The sequence below is a fragment of the Acinonyx jubatus genome, chromosome B2, assembly GCF_027475565.1.
Source record: "Acinonyx jubatus isolate Ajub_Pintada_27869175 chromosome B2, VMU_Ajub_asm_v1.0, whole genome shotgun sequence".
NCBI classification, from domain to species: Eukaryota; Metazoa; Chordata; class Mammalia; order Carnivora; family Felidae; genus Acinonyx; species Acinonyx jubatus.
Genome location: NC_069385.1, coordinates 138,430,546 through 138,451,365, shown reverse-complemented (window position 1 = coordinate 138,451,365; position 20,820 = coordinate 138,430,546). Strand labels below are relative to the sequence as shown.

Below are 20,820 nucleotides of genomic sequence, written 5' to 3'. Positions count from 1 at the left end.
AGAACTGTGCTTGGTAAGTAGTCAATGTTTAATACATGTTTGCTACTGTGAACTAGTGCAAAATATAAATGTTATTGTAGCAGATGGCTTGGAGCCCTTCTGCTGAGGAAACAACTCACTGTGTTTTCTGTCTACTAACTATCCACTGAATACTTTTGTACCACAAATGTAGGGAAGGTTTTCCCCTCCCCAAGCAATTCTTTAGTTTTCAAGGGATACAGATTGGATGTCTTACAACTGAACTCAATATTGACACTATGCATCTGGATTTAGTGTCAGATCCCGCAGCTGAAGGACTGAATCCTACAGGACTGCCTTCTACCACCTCAGACAGCAATTACAACCATTGTTCTCATGACCCCCTCCTCCATTTGATAATTTGCTCGAGCAGCTCACAGAACTCAGGAAAACAGTTTACAGTTGACCCTCGGACAACACAGGTTTGAAATGCAAGGATCCACTTGTATGTGGATTTTTTTTCAATACATACAGTACAGTACTATAAATGTATTTTCTCTTCCTTATGATTTTAATAACATTCTCTTTTCTCTAGCTGACTTTATTAGAAGAATACAGTATATAATACATATAATGTACAAAATATGTGTTAGTCAATTATATGTGTTATCAGTAAGGCTTCTGATCAGTTCCTGGCTATTAGTAGTTCTGTTTTTTGGGGGAGTCAGAAGTTATATGTGAATTTTCAGCCGTGCAGGGGTTCAGCACCCCCAACACCCACCTTGTTCAAGGATCAACCATACTTATTAGATTACTGATTGATTTTAAAAGGATACAACTCAGGAACAGGCAGATGGAGGAGATGCCTGGGGCAAGGTGCGTGGGCAGCGTTGTGGATCTCCCACGCTGTCTCAGGGGACACCACCCTCCTAGTACCTCTGTGAGCTCACCAGTGTGGGAAGCTTCCCAAACTTCATCTTTTTTTTATGTTTATTTATTAATTTGAGAGAAAGAGAAAGCATGTGCTCACAAGTGAGAGAGGAGCCGAGAGAGAGAGAGAGAGAGAGAGAGAGAGAGAGAGAGAGAGAGAATTTCAAGCAGGCTCCACACTGTCAGCACAGAGCCTGACACGGGGCTCAATCCCACAAACTGTGAGATCATGACCTGAGCCAAAATCAAGAGTCAGACACTTAACCAACTGAGCTACCCAGGCACCCCCCCCCCTTTTTTTAACGGAGGCTTCATTGTGTAGGCGCGATTGATTAAATCATTGACCATTGGTGATTGATTCAACCCTCCGGCCCCTCTCCCCTCCCCTGAGTTAGGGGTGATGGGAAATAGAGCTGAAAGTTCCAATCCAGTCACATGGTTGGCTCCCTTGGTAACCTTGGTAACCAGTCACATCCTGTGGCTGTTCAAATATCACCTCAACTCACTGGAGTTGATGTTAATGCTCTGGAGCTACTTCAGGAATGAATGACAAAACCTCCAACATTGTAAGGAAAGATGCTCCTAGGTTCTGATCACTTAGGTAATTACAACTTTCAGGAGCTGTGAGTCAGGAACAATGGATGGACACCAAAATATACATTTATTATATGACAATGCAACACCCTTTCCAGGGGAGGCTTATTCTTTCCTGCTGCACTGGTGTGAGGCTTCCTTTGTCCAGTGAAAACTGAGAAGTGATATGTGCCATTTCTGAGCCAAAGCTTGAAGAGCCATTGTGTGGTCTGACACTTTTTCCTTTCCTTCTGCCACAAATTTAGCATTGTCCTGGAGAGGGTCTGTTTCATCAGCATAGGAGGCTGAATGCAAATGATGGCCCCAGAGTCACCACCAGGCTGTGATGGGTATCACGTGAGTGAGACATAAAGCCCTGTCTTTATAAACCACTAAGATTGCTGGTCACCATGATGTCACTTAGCCTAGGCTGACAAATACAGTTGTTAAACAAGATTTATAGAAAGCCTCTTACTTAAGTATTTGTCTGCTCCATCATTGCTCTTTGGCTCTTTGTAGACCAAAGGCATCAGCAGTTTTTGCATCAAGTGGTAGCCCACTTCCAACTGGGCTAGCTTTGGAACCATGACAGATGTTTCCAGAATCCCTGGGATATTTGCTATCAGGTATCTGCCAGTTCTTCAGAACCCATGGCATTTCCAGTTTCTAAGGTAAAGAAAGCCCTATTAACGAGCTCCTCCTAACAAAGAGCATGTGCATAAAGTGCATATACGGGGCAGACAGCAGCTGTATTAGTTAATGAAGCCAGTCTTTGGGGGTTGTAGAGACGGTTGAAAGGAACATCTGGACCAGGCTGTGCTGTCAGGGAAGTTCCACCAGCCTTTCCATAGCTCAGCTCCAGTCAGGGTTCTTCTCAGGCTAAGCCAGCTCTCACATGAGCCTTTACTTCTATGCAGCAGGCTCATGTCTCCATGAGCTACCTTCTGAGCCCTAAGCTTCTCTCTCTGACTTCCACATGGGACATTGTCTGTCTGGCTCTCAGAACTTTCCCTGATGTTGCTGGAGAAGAGCATGTGCATACTTTTGTTATTTATTTTTTATTTTATTCTTTTTTTTTTTTTTTTTTTTTTTTTTTGCTGCTTTCTTCACTTAAATAGGCAGGAATAAGAAAAACCAAGCAGAGATGCGTTAGAAAGTTCCAGATTCTCCTTAAGAAGTCCATCCAGTTAAAAATCTTAAGCTCACGGAAGGGAGTCCTGATCAATTAATCATAGTGATAGTGATGATAATGGTAACAACACCTGATGTTTGTTTCACCCTTACCCTGGTCAGATCCTGGCCCAGCAAGGTAAGTACCATCATCATCACCATTTAGAGATCAGGAAATGGAAGCAGGAGAGGATACATGACTGGAACAAGGTCACACAGCCTGCAAGCAGCAGAGATGCAACTTGAACCTGGGCTGCACGACCCCAGAGTGCAAGCTTTCCCTTTCTTTCTTCCTCATGTTTATCATCTGTGGATCCAACTGTGAATGTTCCCCCCCTTCTGAAGGGACTTAATGGATGGAGCTCAATGTCAGCAACATTTCGTGTAAGTTATTGACATTCTCCATGCTGACAGAGTATATTAGCTGCTGTTCACTGAGGATCTTTGTGTCTTCTCACTCACATTGGCACTTTCCCCAGGTCAATTCTATCCTTGCTGTAAGAATCTAGGAGCAGGAAAGTAGCTCAGCCTTGACACAGCCTAGAAGTGGAACCTGGAAGGTTTTAGAAACCCTGACAGTCCTCTGTTCTCTAAATGTCCTGCACAACAGCCTCATGACTATCCTTCTTCAGAGCAGCGTTCTGGCCCTCCTGTAACCATGAAAAATACAGCCATTCCATAGCCCTCAGGTTGATTACAGAGGGTGCCAGCCCCGATTCACAATGCTGTGATGACAACTTCACAGCTATTTTTAAATACTTTTTTTAAAGTTTATTTATTTTCGAGAGAGAGAGAGCAGGGGGAGGGGCAGAGAGAGAAGATCCCAGGCAGGCTCCATACCATCGGTCTGGAGCCCAACTGGGGGCTCCAACCCACAAACTGTGAGATCATGACCTGAGCCCAAACCAAGAGTCGGACCCTTAACCTGCTGAGCCCCCAGGCACCCCAAGAACGTCACAGGTATTAACTCATTTTATCCTAATAACAACCCTATGGAGTAGGTACTTTTCCTCACCTATCACCATAATCCTTTTTTACAAACAAGGAAACCGAGGCCCCAAAGAGTTAGTACAGATTTTCTTGCTCAGAAAGGGAAGGTTCAGAATTCAAACCAGAGAGCCTGATTCCAAGGGTCACATCTGCAGTCACAACCCTTGGAATTCAAGGGGAGAGGAACCTGATGGACTCAGCTTGTGGCAGAATAGCCCAGAATATTCAGGCTCCGATGAGCTGTTCCAGGCAGGTGTGGTTCTATAGTACAATCACGGCAGCTGAAGCCTGGGAGCCAAGGAGTGAGGAGTAGGGGGAGAGGGAAGGAGAAACGGGGAACATTGCATGTCAGGCACTTACTCAAAAGGCATCTGCTACGTCCTGTGTGGTAGGAGTTCAGATTCCCCATTTGCACATGAACCTATTGAAGATTGATGGGGGTTAAACAGCTTGTTCCAGGCTGCATGCGAGACGAGATTCGAACACAGCCCATCTTATTCCTCAGCCTGACTTTATTACGACACACTTTCGGAAGAGGATGGCCAGGGGAGTCGAGAGAGAAGGGGTTATATGGCAGACTGTATTTTCCAAAAAGGGCTGCAGATATCACCCACCTTGCATGATCTTCTGAAAACACCGACTTTGCTATTTCCCCCATTGCAATAAGGGAACGATAGTCCTCACGTTGGGTTTGGGAGGGCTGTGTGGCTGCGGCAGAAGTGATGCCACAGGACTTGTAAAGTAAGGTCGCAAAGGCTGATGCAACATGTGCTCTTGAATGCTCGCTCCTGCAGCCTAACCACCATGCTGGAAGCAAGCTCAAGGGCTACCCATGCAGAAAGACCACATGGAGGCAGAACCTTGAGACTACTTAGACACAGAGAAAAACCCGGCCTGCTCCAGCTGTTCTGACCCCCTCACGGTTCCAGCTCCAGACACCATCTGACTGCAACCTTGTGATAAAACCAGAGCCCCAACTGCCCGGGGGAGCTCTTCTCAGATTGTTTTAAGCTGCTGGGTTTTGGGGAGGATGTGAGGTACAACAGCAATAACCAGAACAGCGTATTCTGAGGAACAGAAGTCTTCACATGGAGTGAGAGCCCCTTGGAGGTGGCTCTCACTGTGAAGGGTTGTCACGTGTATGAGGAGTCCCACTCGGAGTGTCAACGGTTGGGATTTACAGAGAGGCAGATTGGATTCTTCCGAGATCTCCTTTAACTATACAACATTAGAACCGAGTCACCCAGCAGTGAGCATGCTGCCACCACACATACTCAAGCACAGGGGTGACCACTTTGGGGGATGTTGTAGAAGGGTCTAGAAGACCCCAAAAAGGCACTTTCTCACTCTGAGTAGATATGATTCCGAGTGAGTTCAGGCTAGACTGTTCTGAAGAATAACTGTTTAGTAAGCCCTCTCAGAAGAGGTGAGGACTAATCTGGACCTTTCAAGTTGGAGAGCAGTGGGAAAGGAAACGGAAGGAAAGACGACTCAGCAAAGAGCCCCTGGGGGCTATTTAACTAGCAGCACCCTGTTAATCATTCCCCTCACGTCTTAAGACTTCTCATCCATTTGTGGTGGGTTATGGGCATCATTTTTTCTAGACGTTTCCCCAGTCACCGGCAACCCTTTTGCCTCTCCCAGTCCTCATATCCCGTTGGATGCTAAGTCATTCATTCCACTCTCTACAATACACCCTGCACCTGTTCCCCCTGCATTGTCATTGGCTTTGTTCTAGCCGTCACCACCTGTCATCAAGAGGACTACAACAGTGCTCTGAATCATTCCTCAGGATGCTCTGAACATGTCAGTCCCTGGCTTCCAAGCCAAAATCTTGGTTCAGTTCCCATTGCCATTAGAATAGAGCTGAAATTTATCTTTTAATTTTTTAATTAAAATTTATTATTTTTTATTACTAAAATTTTTGTAATGTTTATTCATTTTTGAGAGAGAGAGACAGCGACAGAGTGTGAGTGGGACAGGAGCAGTGAGAGGGAGACACAGAATCCGAAGCAGGCTCCAGGCTCCGAGCTGTCAGCACAGAGCCTGATGTGGGACTTGAACTCACAAACTTTAAGATCCAAAACCGAGAATCAGAATCTTAACCAGCTGAGCCACCCAAGGACCTCTGGAGCTGAAACTTCTTAGTCAGGCATTCAAGACTTTCATGACATGACAATGAATTAAAATGAAGGGTGCAGGGACATGAAACAAGAAGGGTTTGGGGAAGAGGCAAAGAGACGCTAATCCCTGTATTACTTTCCTACAGCTGCTGTTACAAATTACCACCAACTGTGTGGCTTAACCCAACAGAAATTTATTCTCTCACAGTTTTGGAGGCTACAAGTCCAAAATCAAGGTGTTGAAAAAGTTATGCTCCCTGTGAAGGTTCTAGGAAAAAATCTTTCCTTGCCTCTTTCTAGCTTCTCAGAGCTTCTGGAAATTCTTGGCATTCCTTGGCTTGTGGCTTCCATCCCTCCTATCTCTGCCCTCATTTTCACATGGGTATCTTCTCCATGTGTGGAGGCCCAAACCTCCCGGTTCTTTCTAAAGATGCCAGCCATTAGATTTAAGGTTTATCCCAGGATGACCTCATTTTAACTTGATTAATGCCTACAAAGACCCTGTTTTTCCAAATAAGGTCACATTTGCAGGTACTAGGGGATTAGAACTTGAACATATCATTGGGAGGCACTATTCAACCCTCTCTAATTCACTCTGATGGACACTAGAGAACATTGGCATAGCATGGGGATGGAATCTTACTTGTGAAAAGGTTCTGGGTGAAGTGAAGGATTTCAGGAACAGGGGAGGTAATATTAAATAGGGTACTAGATTACCAGGAGGCAGTTTTTTTGAGCGATAGAATAGCATGCATGATCAAAGGATAAAATTTTAATCAGGGGAAAAAAAATCAGCTTGGAAGCTGGGTATAGGAGAGATTGTAGAAGGTAAAACTAGGAAGTTCAGTTTTTTTTTTTTTAATATTTATTTATTTTTGAGAGAGAACACAAACAGGGGAGGGGCAGAGAAAGAGGGAGACAGAGAAGAAGAAGCAGGTTCCAGGCTCTGAGCTGTCAGCATAGAGCCTGATGCGGGGCTTGAACCAACAAACTGGTAGATCATGACCTGAGCTGAAGTCAGAGGCTTAATCAACAACTATCCAGGTGCCCCTAGGAAGCTCAGGCTAAGAGGATGTCTGAGTAGCCAGAAAGTGAGGAGAAAGGCATAGAACTAGATGGTTGGCCCCAGGAAGTTGTTAATCTTGCCTCTCTTCTTTTTTTTTAAGTTTTATTTATGTATTTTGGAGAGATTGAGAGAGAGAGGAAGAATTCATGGGAGAGGGGCAGAGAAAGAGGTAGAGAGAACCCCAAGTAGGCTCCACCCTCAGTGCCCTTGAACTCATGAAATACGAGATCATGACCTGAGCCGAAAATCAAGAGTTGGATGCTTAACCAATTGGGCTACCTGGGCATCCATCCCTAGCTTGCCTCTTTTGCTCAGCATTATATTCCAAGAGCCTAGAACAGTGTCTGTCACATAGTAGGTCCTCAGTACTCATTTGTTGGGTAGATGAATGGGTGGACTGAATTAGTGGACCCGGGAACATTCAGAGGTGGCCTGAATTAGTGGACTCTGCAACAGGACAGAAATAAGGAGGGGAGCGCCTGGGTGGCTCAGTTGGTTGAGCATCAGTGGGAACAGAAAAGGAAAGAAGATGACACAGGCCTTTCGGAGGTGGACTGAATTAGCGGACCCGGGAACATTCAGAGGTGGACCGAGTTAGTGGACCCTGCAACAGGACAGAAATAAGGAGGGGAGCACCTGGGTGGCTCAGTCCGTTGAACATCAGACTCCGGCTCAGGTCATGATCTCACAGTTCATGAGTTCGAGCCCTGCGCGGGCTCAGTGCTGACAGCTCAGAGCCTGGAGCCTGCTTCGGATTCTGTGTCTCCCTCTCTTTTTGCTCCTCCCCTACTCACACTCTCTCAAAAATAAATAAACAAAAGAAATTTAAAAAAAAAAAAAAGAAATGAGCATTACGTAGAGTCAAGCCCACAACGTGGCACCTGTTGGGAGACAGTGTGGAACCTCTCTCCCCCGCTTGTTCACACGGTCTGGCATTATACCTGAATCCAGTGCTGTTTCCCCATCAGAGTGTCTGTCTACAGAACAGGACACATACATTGTTTTATTCATGCTGTGTGCATCCTCTACGGCACCGAGCGCACAGTAGGTCCCCAAGTCCCACAAATTTCAATGAACTTGTGAATGACTGAATTTCTACATTTAAGCAAAATCGAAATATTTCTCCCAGATTTAAAGTCTGAATTAAAAAAAAATTTTTTTTAACGTTTATTTATTTTTGAGACAGAGAGAGACAGAGCATGAACGGGGGAGGGGCAGAGAGAGAGGGAGACACAGAATCGGAAGCAGGATCCAGGCTCCGAGCTGTCAGCACAGAGCCCGACGCGGGGCTCGAACTCACGGACCGTGAGATCATGACCTGAGCCGAAGTCGGACGCTTAACCGACCGAGCCACCCAGGCGCCCCTAAGGTCTGAATTTTAAACTTCGGTGCGCTTCAGAATTGCCTGGCACACAGTAAGCTCCCGATAAGCACTTGTTGAACCAAACAGAATCAATCAGATTCACCCAGTTCCGCCCTGGCAGCGAGGTCTGCATTTGGCAGGACAACAGAACCCATTGCTATTAAATTCTTATGTAAGACCGAATGACCCTCCCAGCCTACTTGACGTCTCTCGCCCAGGAGAAGTGGGGGGGAAGGGAAGGGAAGGGAAGCGAGAGCGCTGTTGAGAAGCACACACTCTGTCGGCGACAGATGCACAGATTCATTTCTAGCCTCGGGCCCCCACTTGGACCCGAAAAGACCGCTGCACGGGGTGTGGGGCGGGCGGAGGGGGCGGTGTGCTGGCAGTGCGGTCGCAGCGTATTTCATTCCGTGGGTAAGGCCTGCCCACCCGGTGCGCCCTGGGGCTCCCGGTCTGCGGGTGACAGCGGCCCCCCTGGGGGACTCAAGTTCCAGGCGGTGCTCCTGGGGGTCCCCGCGGCCGCGGGTGCCGGCACAGGCTTGGCCCGGGGCTCCCCAGGCCCCCGGCCCCCCCACCCCGGTCCGGCCTCCCCAGCGCCCCGGCCTCCCCAGCGCCCCAGGCCCCGCCGCGCGCCCCCTCCCCCGGCCCAATCTCCCCAGCGCCCCGGCCTCCCCAGCGCCGCAGGCCCCGCCGCGCGCCCCACCCCCGGCCAGGCCTCCCCAGCGCCCCGGACCCCGCCGAGCGCCCCCACCCCCCCTCCCCAGGCCTGGCCTCCCCAGCGCCCCGGGCCCCGGTGGGGCGGGGCGGGGCGCGGAAGATGGCGGCGCGGCCGGGCCCGGGGCGGGCGCGAGGGGCGGCGGCGCGGCGCGCTCGGCTGGGCCGGCGCGGCTAGAGCGGCGCCTGGGCCCGGCCGCGCGGCCTCCTCCCGCCCGCGCCGCCGCCGCGCGCCCCGCCCCGCGCTCCCGCCCGCCCGCCCGCCCCTCCCCGGGCCCGGCCGTGCCCCGCGTCGCGCTCCCCCGGGATGGCCCGCGCGCCTCGGCGCTGCCTCGCGGAGCACACGGCGGAGCGGCGGCGGCCGCGCTCGGGGGGCGCGCGGCTGCGGCGGCGGCGGCGCGGCGCGTGAGGGGCCGCCTGGGGCCGAGCGGGCGCCGCCAACATGTCGGATACGAAGGTAAAAGTTGCCGTCCGGGTCCGGCCCATGAACCGGCGAGGTGAGCAGCTTTCCGCTCGTTTTTCTCTGTGGTCGGGCCGAGGGCGGGGGCAACTTTGGAAAGTGCGGGCCGCGGGGCCGGTGGGGTGGGGGGGCGCGGCGAGAGCGCGGCGGGGTCGGGGCGGAGGCGGCGCCGCACTGGCCGCGGAGCCCCCCCCCCCTCCCGGGCGCGCGGCTCCCGGCTCCGGGCTCCCGGCTCGGCCGCCCCCCGGGAGAGCCCCGCGCCCTGGGGGCTGCAGGCGCGGATGCTCGGCTTGCGGCAGCGGCCCCCTTCCCCTCTTGCTTTCAGAACTGGAACTGAACACCAAGTGCGTGGTGGAGATGGAAGGGAATCAAACGGTCCTGCACCCTCCTCCTTCTAACACCAAACAGGGAGAAAGGTAAAGGGGAGCCGAGAGGGCGGGCAGGGGGGTCCCACCCGCAGCCTCCTACAAGTGGGAGCCCGGAAAATGGGATGGCTCTTCCGTATGGTTACGGGGACGGCTTCAAGTTTGTCGCACGCTCCTGTCTGAAGCTGTTACAAGTCCAAGTTCCTCTCCTCCCGCGGCACCCCCCCCCCCCTTGTCCCCTCCCGTCTAGAGTGGCTTCAGGCAGGGCACCCCGGGCCACCGCCGGCACCAGTCCGCTGCGTCCCCGGCCGGCTTCGCGGCAGCCGGACAGGGGGGGCCGGAGGGAACCCTACAGACGACCAGCCCCACATTTTACAGATAAGAAGACTGAGGCCTGAGGGGGCAAGCGACCATCCCAAGGCCTTGTTTTCGTGAAACCCAGTGCCCCTCGTTTTTCCTCTACCACTTCACAGTGTGCTTTACTTGGCAGAATTGCTTAGGGACTTTGTACGTAAAATGAAGGGGGGGGGGGGTAATAAAGCCGAACAGTATTGTATGATGCAGGCTGAGGCGTGGACCATTTAAAGTCTGTTATTTTGTTGGTGCTGGGTCTAGATAATGCCTGAATGTAATGCGCGAATTTTGATTTTCAAGGAAACAAAAGTAGTGCCCTGAGCTGCGTAGACACTGGGGGGATGTTTAAAAAGGGGCTGCATTTACTAGATGGCAACATATTTGCATTTGAAAAGTGGTAACTCTTGGATCCTTATTAATTCTGCTCTATTCCACGCAGCAGTATGGGAAAATGCCTTAAAATAATTTGAATATTTGGCATTTTTCTGGTAAGCCCCTGAGAAGAAAACGGTTGGAATTCATTCAGCATCGCAGTGCAGTAGCTTGTAAAAATAGGAAAGATGAAAACTGTAAGTTTGACAGAATTAATTCCTCTGGGACATGAGTGTAAGTGTGTTTCTAAAAGTCACCTGTTGATCCACGCGCTACAATTTAGTCATTTGTGCTCTTGGGAGGTTTGGCACTGAATAGAGACTGAAGTAGGATTTGTTATTTTATTGCTAAAGGAAGCAACTCTTAACCATAAGGAGTGCTCTACTGTTAGCTACTGTTTAATGAAATATATAATCATGTGGTGTTCAGGCACAGTTTTGCTAAATTTGGGGGAAGAAGGTGTCAGGAGGTGAGATTGGGAGTTCTTTACATTTTGTGCTGAGGCTAGAAATTTTTATTCAGTTTTCAGACTACCTATAGCAGATTGTTATAGTGATAGTAAATTGCTAAGTTATACTTCAGACGTTTGTTAAATGCTTTCAGTAATGGATCTATCCTTGGATATTTTTGGATACATTGTAAATATTTATATTATTTTAGATACATTCGTAGTACTATGGTTGTATATTTCATGGTGCTAATGAGCCAACTGAGTAAATTTAAATATTTACAGATTAAATTAGGTGCACACAGCATCAACATTTTTTCTAAAACTGGGTATTTTTATGTTGTCCCCCCTCTCCCCCGCAAATTCTGCCGGGTCAGATTCTTCAAAGCAGCCGGGGAAACAGGTAGAACATTAATACTAGCTTCTATTATGTAGTTGTAGCTTCTGTTTCCTTTGCTGGTTTGGCACCTGCTCCTTGTCACTCTTAACCGTAGGGAGTGCTACTGTTAGCTACTGTTTAATGAAATGAGCTTTGTGATTCGTGGAGAGAAACATTTAATTCTGTGGAACTTGGATAAAAATGATAACTGTAGACCGTTGTTTAGAAATGCTCAATAACTAGTTGATCATTTTTAGGGCCACCACTGCAGTTACTAATCAGGGTCTTTTAAGTAAAGGTTTGTAGGATGATTTGGGAATTTATCCATCTGCTTGCTTATTGGAATAGCCCCTTCTCTGAAGCTGTAAGAATAGCATTGAAACATGGGAGTTCTCTTGTTTTGTCCTCCTGACAGATAGGATTCTTTGGTGGATGGACCCTTCTGTGGAATTCTGCCTGGGTACCGGTCATGCAGTTTGCAGAATACTTGAGTGGAGTCAACTCCACAGAGCTGCTTGTAGGTTAGGACTATTGTCTTTGCAAGGATGGAGACATCAAATGCATTTTGATTTTCATTATGCAGCTTGGTGTCATATTTCTCCACCAGGTTTTCATTTAAAGCAACAGTGCATTTAAAAATAGAAATGATTCCTCCCTTGGGCTCTGGGTTGATTAATTACAACCATGCTTCATATTATGTTTGCAGTTCATTTCTATCATCTGTTTTGGGACAGAGCTCAGGGCAAGGTGGGAATATTATTTTTCTTACCTAGAAGTTCAAGTGTTTAAATAATATTGGCAGAGACCTATGTCAAAGTGAGAATTATTATTTTCCTGAAAATTGCAAGAAGTTGCAATGTATTAACCATGAGTAGAAAATTTAAATTAGTGGGTGAAAGTTTTCAGTCTTAACAAGTAAAACCAAGCAAGGGTGCTTTGATTTCCAGGGAAAGAAACAGGCTTAGCTTTCACAACTTTCCTCCTTTATGGAATCAAAGCCAAGACTACATGTTAAGGACCAAAAGATCATGGGGCTTCTGAGGTTAAAGATATTTGTGTTGAAATTGTAAGAAAATACACTACAGAGTTAATAGTTGACATATATATATAATATATATAATATATAATACAATATCAGGTTAATAGTTGACACATATACTCATCACCTTTTTGAAATATTAAGACATATATGAACATGTTTCTTAAAATTCTATTGCATTTACCATTCAGGAGATATTTACGACGTTCAGATCATTTAGGTACCTTTCTCGGCACAGGGGATCCAAAGATCACTATGGGCCCACAATATTTTTGATATGTACCATATCATTTGGAAATTACCAGTTTCCTCTTCTGTCTCCTTTTGAGTTTGCAGGCTCCCTGAAGGCAGGTACCTTATCTTACTTCCCTTTGTGTCCCTTGCCTCCAAATAGTACCTGGCACATAGCAGGCACTCAGCAAATGTCTGCACTGAGTTAGGTCCCCCAGTGTGAGGGGGGTACTGAGGAAGGGCTGAGGAAATGACCAAGGGTCCTGGCATCCTGCAGGGACAGATGATAGCATTTGTGTTGGCCTTGTGGTTGCTAAGAGTGTAGGTTCACATCTTCAAGATCAGGAGAAAGTCCTTTGTCAAAGAAAGCTTGAAAACACACCTGCCACAGATTATTTCTGGCTGATTGTGTGTCTGTGCACGCAGCACATGGACTAGGATGCAGAAGGAAGGCAGTTCAGGAAGAGGAAGAGAATAAGAAGCCCTAATTGCCAAAACAGGTAATAGTTTAAAAATCAAAGTATCAAGAGACACATCGTGCAAACTCTTTCACCCTGCTGTCTCCCCTGTTCTCACATCCCCTCATCTCTCTGAAACAATGTATATTTTTAGATACACATACATACACACACACACACACACACACACACACACACACGTGAATCTATTGTTTATGTATATTTCAACAAATATCTTTAAACACCCATATGTTAATACTCATTCTTTTTTTATGTCCAGTTTGGATGGGAGTGGTGGTTTTAAAAATACAGATGGGTAGCTCATGAACCTGATTTTATAACTTTTAGGAAGTGAAGCTTTATTATGAAGAGTATAATGGAACTTGTTTCTGTAGATGTTTTGATCTTATTTTATGTAAGTGAATTGTTGGGTAAGCATTCACAGCAATGTGCGTGTATAACCCAGCTAGGTGGAAAGAAAAATGGGCTAAATTTAGGCTCTTAGTAAAAGAGCATCAAAGTTTTAGCTTCTTGACCAATTTTTCCATACTGTGGGATGTGTGGTGTAGCTTGTAAAGGGTATGCTTGGTCTGTGGGAGAAAGCTATGTCTTCGTCAACTGTGTATATATTTTCTAGTTTATATATTGTATGTTGTAGTTTTTTTTTGTTTGTAGTTTTTTTGTTTGTAGTTTTTTTTGTTTGTAGTTTATTTTTCCCTCCACGCTGGCTTTCCCTGCTATTCCAAAGGTTCTAGGATGGCACCTTCTGCTCAAGTATCTTTGTAGATCAGAAATTTAGAAATTAGTGAAAGTCATATGAAATTTTAAAAAATAGACCACCTAAGGATCAGTAAAATTCCACATTATAAAATTATTGGGGTGACTTTGAATTCTCTTCTGCTTTCTGTGTTGTTATATTTCTCTCTAGCTCAAATATTATAGTCGATTGTAAGAAAGCAGAGCATTTAGATTTCATTAACTTAAGAGTGATCATTCTTCATGCATGACATTCGTGGTATTTTAAAGAGCATTATTATGGAATGTTTTCATTATCTGTCAGTGCTTTCCGTGTCTTTGTTTTAAAATAAAGGTAGATTGGAATTTCTTACTTCTAAGAAATAAGACTAAATGTAATTATAATGCAGTGTAGATTAGTGTTTTTAAAATTATTTTATTCATAGTCCACAGTGAAAACTACATTTAACATCATGGACTGTGTTTGTGTGTATGCACGTGTATGAAGGTTCACAAAAATTTTACTATATGCAGTGTATCTGTTATTTTCTATCCCTCTCTGTTCTAATTCATTTTAGAAATGATGGTTGACTTGCTTAATAGATTTCATAACCCACTAATGGGTTACAAATTTATAATTTGAAAAACAGGTTTAGTGGGTAAGAGGCTGGGTTCTGAATACATATATGTTTATATGTAATATGTGTATAAAATCTGTACACTTTATGTATTTATTTAATCTCCACACGCAACATGGGGCTCAAACTCAACCCTGAGATCAAAATTTACATGCTTTTCTGGCTGAGCCAGCTAGGTGCCCCTAGTGTACATAATTTAAAGTGTAAAGTAGTTCTATAATTTATAAGGGCTGTGATAAAAAAAGAAGGAATCCTCTTCTTCATTTCTTTCCCCAGAGGCAACTACATAGTAGCAATTTTAGCTTATTCTTTTGGAATTTCCCTCCATATTTCTGAATAACATACTGGTAGTGCTAGTTTCTTATGTGTGTTGTGTTCTCTTTCAATGCTCTATCCCCACCTCACCCCCAAATTCTTCCCATCCTCCATTTCCACAGTATAGTTATATGGTAATTTTGATAATATGAATATTTAGTATTTACATTATTTATATGACTATATAATATAATTAGCTGTTTACAGTTGAGCCATGTGCTCTTCTGTGGTTTCTTTTTCTGTCATACAAAATTTTTTTCCCCTGGAGTTAACAGTTGCTTTTCTTTTTTCTTTAATTTGCTTCTTTTTCTATGTACTTATCCTTAATTCAACATTTAAATCATTAAATTTTATCTGCTCCTTACCTAAATCTCCTTTCAGGAAATTCAAGGACATTCAAATACATTAAGTTCTCTCTTGATCTCATCTTTTTAGAGACATTTATCTCAAGCCTTCCAATATGCTCCTTTATGAATGGTAGTCTTCTGTGCCTGACTTAGCTATCACCTGGGGTTGCCTGTCGCATTATTCTGAGGATTCCTTTTATCTCTTTTCTGTGTGGAATCTCTTGTTTTTCTGTTTCCTTTTCCTTTCTTGGTTTACTGCCTTAATTTTGTAGAACATATTCTTTTTTGTTTTTAATGTTTATTTTTGAGAGAGAGAGTCAGAGCAGGAACAGGGGAGGGACAGTGAAAGAGGGAGACACAGAATCCAAAGCAGGCTCCAGGCTCGGAGCTGTCAGCACAGAGCCTGATGTGGGGCTCGAATTCAAGAACCAGGAGATCATGACCTGAGCCAAAGTCAGCGCTTAAGTGACTGAGCCATTCAGGAGCCCTGGCATGTTCTTTAGTGGCTTCCATAGAAAGGGCAAAGTTTTTTGAAACCATGAAAATGTCTAATCTACCCACTCATCTCATTGATAGTTTACGTGGGTCTCAAATTCATTTTAGGGGCATCTGGAGCCTGCTTCAGATTCAGTGTCTCCCCCTCTTTCTGTCCCTCCACTGCTCCCATTCTGTCTCTCTCTCAAAAATAAACATTAAAATCAAAAAAAAAAAAAATTCCATTTTAAAGGCATTGGTTGCTCTGTTGTCTTTTATCTTCCCATGTTTCTGTTGAAAAGTCCAAAGTTAGGTTTCTAATCCTTTAGATGTTACATAGATTTTCACTTTCTAGAATCTTGTAGAATATTCTTCTCTGTTTTTGAGAAATCACAATAGACCTTTTTGACCTGAGAACTTGTGTCCTTGTTCTACCTTCTAAGAGATTTCTCCACTGTATCTTTCAACCCTTATGTTTAATTTTTCTTTTATGCTATCATACTTTTAATTTCCAAGAACTCATTATTTGGCCTCTGCCTTTTTTTTTTTTTTTTTTTTTTTTTTTTTGTAGTAGCCTATTTTTGTTTCTTGGTATTTTCACTCCCTTTCTGAGGACATTAATGATAGTTTTCTGTATATAGTCTACTTTTTTCTTTTAAGTGTGTTGTTTTGTTTGTGTTGATCTCCGTCTTCTGTGTTAAGGACCTTTCCTCAGTTGGAGCTGAATGCAGCTAGACTCTGGTTTCTCTGGGGCAAGGACTATATATGATTCATCTTTGTATTCTCAGTGCCTAGATTCAAGAATGCCCAACACACCAACACAAAGGATTTTGTAAGTTCTCTTCACTGCTTAAAAAAAAAAAATTATTAAAACCTTTTATCCTACCCTTTTTCTGTTTAACTTCCAATAATGGAAATAAAAATAATGATTTCCTTTTTCTTAAGAGCATACGTAAACCCTGTAATTGAAGGTAGTAGTTGCCTTAGACGATGCTTAATTACCAGCAATCATGGAGATAATTAGTTGTAGCCGGTACAAAAAGCTGTAAAAAGTAGAAAAATATTATTTTTGCATCACTACTGCAAAAATTTTAGTTGAGAGATTTTTTTTGGAGTCAGTTTTCATTTAAAAATATGTATGCTTATGGGGCTGGGAAAATTTTTCTAAATGGTACCAAACTGGCCAGTTTATCAGCCCAGTTAACTTGGCTTCTTCTGGTAAAATCTAGTTGGACATAAGTGGATAACTTGGATTGTTTCCAATTTTTAACAAAATTAAATATGCTTCTCACTCATATTTTTAAGAAATTTACAGGAACAGGTTTCCTGAAGACATCAAGGTTTCTCAGAGTTATTCAACTACAGTTACCTTTTCTCAAATTTTCCCTGGAGCTAGAGTAGAGAACGTGTTTATGCATTTAGAATTTAAAGGAGTTTGGAGAATATTACCAGCATAGGAAACAAAATAGCAGAGAAACCAACACAGAAACACTCAGAAAGATTACACCGTACCTTGACAACGTAAGAAATTCAGTTTAATAACAACGGAGCTGTCAATAAAGGAAGTAATGCTAAAATTTATATGAAAACATGTATTAAAACAATCAAGAGTTGATTTATGTGGGATTCAGGAGCTCTGCTTTCAAAGAAGGCCACTCTACAAAACATTTCTGGGACTTTATGTTTGCAAGTGTAAGAAGAAAATGTGAGAAATTCCTCCTGGGTAATTAGTTTATTTGGCATTTTATCACCCAACAAATGTGTGGAAACTAAAAGAAAAAATGTCAGGTTTTCACATGTTTAAAGTTTTGTTTGTAAAAATACACAATCCTTCTATTTGAATGTAGAATCTAAGGTTAAAAGGAAGAGTAGAAAGAAGAAATCCTTGTGACTCTCAGGAAAGGACAACTTGTCTAAGCCTAATCATTTGCTTCAGTCCTGTCTTGATTGTGTGTTTCTATGAGATGAACAATTCAGTGAGTCACTGATAAAGTAGTAGAACTATTTTACAAAATTGTTCTTGCAATGGCTTTTCACATCAAAGCACAATTACATCTTTTTAGAAAGTTGCTTCCTTAGATACTCTAAAATGTTTTTCCATAGTTAACTTTATAAGAGGTATGGCAGAAATAAAAAGGGATGGGAGTCATTGTCTGGCCAAGACTAACCAGTTATTCTTATTTTTCCTCTACCTTCATTTTGTCCTTGTCCGTGTAATACACAGATTTGCAATTTCAGTTTTCTGTTTTGCTTTTCTCTCATTTATATTTTTGTCATGCATGCAACGTAAGTTTCACAATTATAATTTTAATAATTGAATGGTTTGTTGAGTTTCATGTAATTTTTAACCATTTAAATGTTTTTGGGCCTAAAGATTGTTTCTCTTAATGATTATAAATAACCGGGGGCATCTTTATGAGACTTTTTAGAATTTTTGCTAACTGAAAGGCATTTCTTCTCATGCAAATTTGCTAACTTAAAAATACACCTTTAGAATTATATGACTACATGAACTATTATCTTACATTATAATGGAATTAAAAGCTGATGATTTATAGATTTAAATATGAGATAGGTCATGGGAAAATGATTTTGTAGGGTCAGTAACAAGAGCAGTCATTCTTGCCCTTGAGTGTGTGTGAGTCATTTGGAGAGCCCCCACCCCAAAAAGTTCTGATTGAGTCAATCTGGGATGTAGCTTAAGAATTTGCATTTCTAACAAATTTCTAGATGATGTTGATCTGTTAGCTCAGGACCGAGCTTTGAGAAGTGGTCTAGATTAGCACTGTTCAATAAAATTTTCTGTGATGATGGAAATGTTCTATATATCTGCATCCAATATGGTAATATTAGCCATATATGGTTACTGAGCTCTTGACATGTGTCTAGTGCAACCAAAGAACTGTATTTTACATTTTACTTAATTTAATTTTAATTTAAATTTAAACAGCTACATGTGGTTGATGGCTACCGTATTGGATAGCCCAGGTCTAGACATGATTGCATGTTAGAATCACCTGAGGTGCTTTATTTAAAAAAAATTAAATATAAAAAAAAATTTTTTTACATTTATTTATTTTTGAGAGAGAGAGAGAGAGAGAGAGAGACCGAGTATAAGTGGGGGAGGGGCAGAGAGAGAAGGAGACACAGAATCCGAAGCAGGCTCCAGGCTCTGAGCTGTCAGCACAGAGCCCGACGTGGGGCTTGAACCCACAAACCGTGAGATCACGACCTGATCTGAAGTCAGATGCTCAACCAACTGAGCCACCCAGGCGTCCCCCCCACCAATTTTTTTAATGTTTATTTATTTTTGAGAGACACAGAGATACAGAGAATGAGTGGGGGAGGGGCAGAGAGACAGGGAGACACAGAATCTAAAGCAGGCTCCAGGCTCTGAGCTGTCAGCAGAGAGCCTAATGCAGGGCTTGAACTCAAGAACTGAGAGATCATGACCTGAGTTGAAACCAAGAGTCGGACACTTAATCAACTGAGCCACCCAGGTGTCCCCGAGGTGATTTAAAAATAGATGTCTGGGGGTCCCACAATGACTTGCATCCCTTTCTTTCTGGCTAAGCCGGGGTGCACCTTAGGCATTGGGAGTTTTAAATGCTTTTCACATGTCCCAGTTCCGATTGTTGTTTAACAAGTTGCCCCAAAAGTTAGTGGTCTGAAACAACCATTTTCTTATGCCCATGGATTCTGTGGGTCAGGAATTCAGATAGAGCAAAGTAGGTATGACTTGTTTGTTCCACAAAGTCTGTGGCCTCATCCTTGAAAACTAGAAGTCTGAGGTGTAGACATTAGAAGGCTTGACCAGCTTGAATGTCCGAGGCGGTTAACTCACATGGTCGCCAGTTGGTTCTCATGTGTGGCCAAGGTTGAAAATCACTGGTCCAGCTTAATAAACCAGGTTTTAAAGGCCAGTGTCACACCTTGTCCTTGGGTTTATTTTACCATTTTGATTGTGATCATGTACTCATAACCATTAACTTTCTGAAAATTAATGTAGGAAAGCCTCATAACTCAGGCTAAATATTTACCTTATTCCCATAATTTATGGAACTTTCATAGGGTTGTGGAAGTAAAGCCCCACAAAGCTAAATAAATTCTCTACCACTAAGGAAAGAAAAAAAGCCTCCTGCTCTCTAGCCAAGTGTGTGTCATAAAAATTTCTCCGCTTATTTGTTTTACTTGAATTGCAGCAGTAGGAAAGGAAGTACCTCAATTATCTAGATGTAGAGAGAGCCCTTGCCTCTTGCCTGGCCCATCCCTGGATACTGACTTACTGGGAAGCATTGGTTCTTCAGCTTTGCCAGCGGCCTGTGGGCCACAGTTCCCTGCCGTGGACCCCTGTGACGATGGGGTCATCCCAGCCTCTGCTCCTGTTCTGTCCCAGAGCCTGGGGATCCCTTGTATGTGGAGGGGTCTGCACAGCGGGACAAGCTAGAAGCTGGGGTGCCGCTTGGTTCTGCCACTGACGTGATACGGATCCTTGAGCTGGCCATCGATCCTTCTCCGTATGACCTTCTGCATCTGTAAAGTTGAGGGCTAGACCAGATAAGCTGTAAAGTGTTTTCAGCCTGAAATTCAGATTGCCCTGACCTGTGCTTACATGTACAGTTGCGTCCAACAGTGTCAGTAGGTAACGCTTATAGGAACTGAAGTGGGTTGCGTTGTAACTTGCTTCTCAGAGTGTCAGGAAAACTAGGGAGGACAGGGTCACTGTCCTCAACAGGCTGTTTGCCTGCAGTAGCTGATGCAAGAAGTGAAGGCGTCAAGTGAAACGAGACAGCCAGTAGCTCTCGCTCTCCGAAGTCGTTATCAGCCAGCCGAGGAGCCTGGGTCCCTCACAGACATTCTGCGTGCCTCCTACCTCGGCTAGGGCACCAGCTCCTGGATGCACCCACAGGGGGTTGTAAGTCATCCGATTTGGACCTTTGGATCCGTTTCCTTCTAGTACGGTTGTGCTTTTTTGGGAACCAGTGATTTTTAAGCTGTTCTCCCGGGCATGCAGCTGTTTTATGTAATAAGCGTGTGTGCATGGGGGTGGAGAGATGACATTTCCAGAGCTATTTGCCTAAAGTGTCCTTGGGTAGTTTTATTTCTGAGGGTTCTGTTACAACCCTTCCAAACGTTGGTTGATGCTCTGTATTTCCTATCCTCCGTTGTGGGACCAGCTCTGGTTGGGGAGAGAGAGAGTGAGAGAGAGAGAGAGTGTGTGTACACATATGTCCCTTTTGGTTTGTGCTCTCTTACTCTTTCTTTTGAACGCAGAATGGAGTTACTGATTCCGGGCGGCTCTTCGGTGTCTGCTCTGT

General features: G+C 44.3%; 1 protein-coding gene across 9 annotated transcripts in view; it reads left to right on the top strand.

Annotated features, from left to right (window-relative positions):
* The first annotated feature begins 9,150 nt into the window (after positions 1-9,150).
* KIF13A (kinesin family member 13A) overlaps positions 9,151-20,820 on the top strand; it is a 212,938-nt gene continuing 201,268 nt past the window's right edge. For 8 of the 9 annotated variants that reach the window (XM_027040380.2, XM_027040378.2, XM_027040379.2 and 5 more), the window contains exons 1-2: positions 9,151-9,384; positions 9,673-9,763. In XM_027040380.2, the coding sequence (XP_026896181.1) occupies positions 9,330-9,384; positions 9,673-9,763 (146 nt within the window). In that variant the 5' untranslated portion in view covers positions 9,151-9,329. Of the gene's footprint in view, positions 9,385-9,672; positions 9,764-20,820 lie in introns of those variants that run through there. The other variant, XM_053223195.1, reaches the window with a different exon arrangement.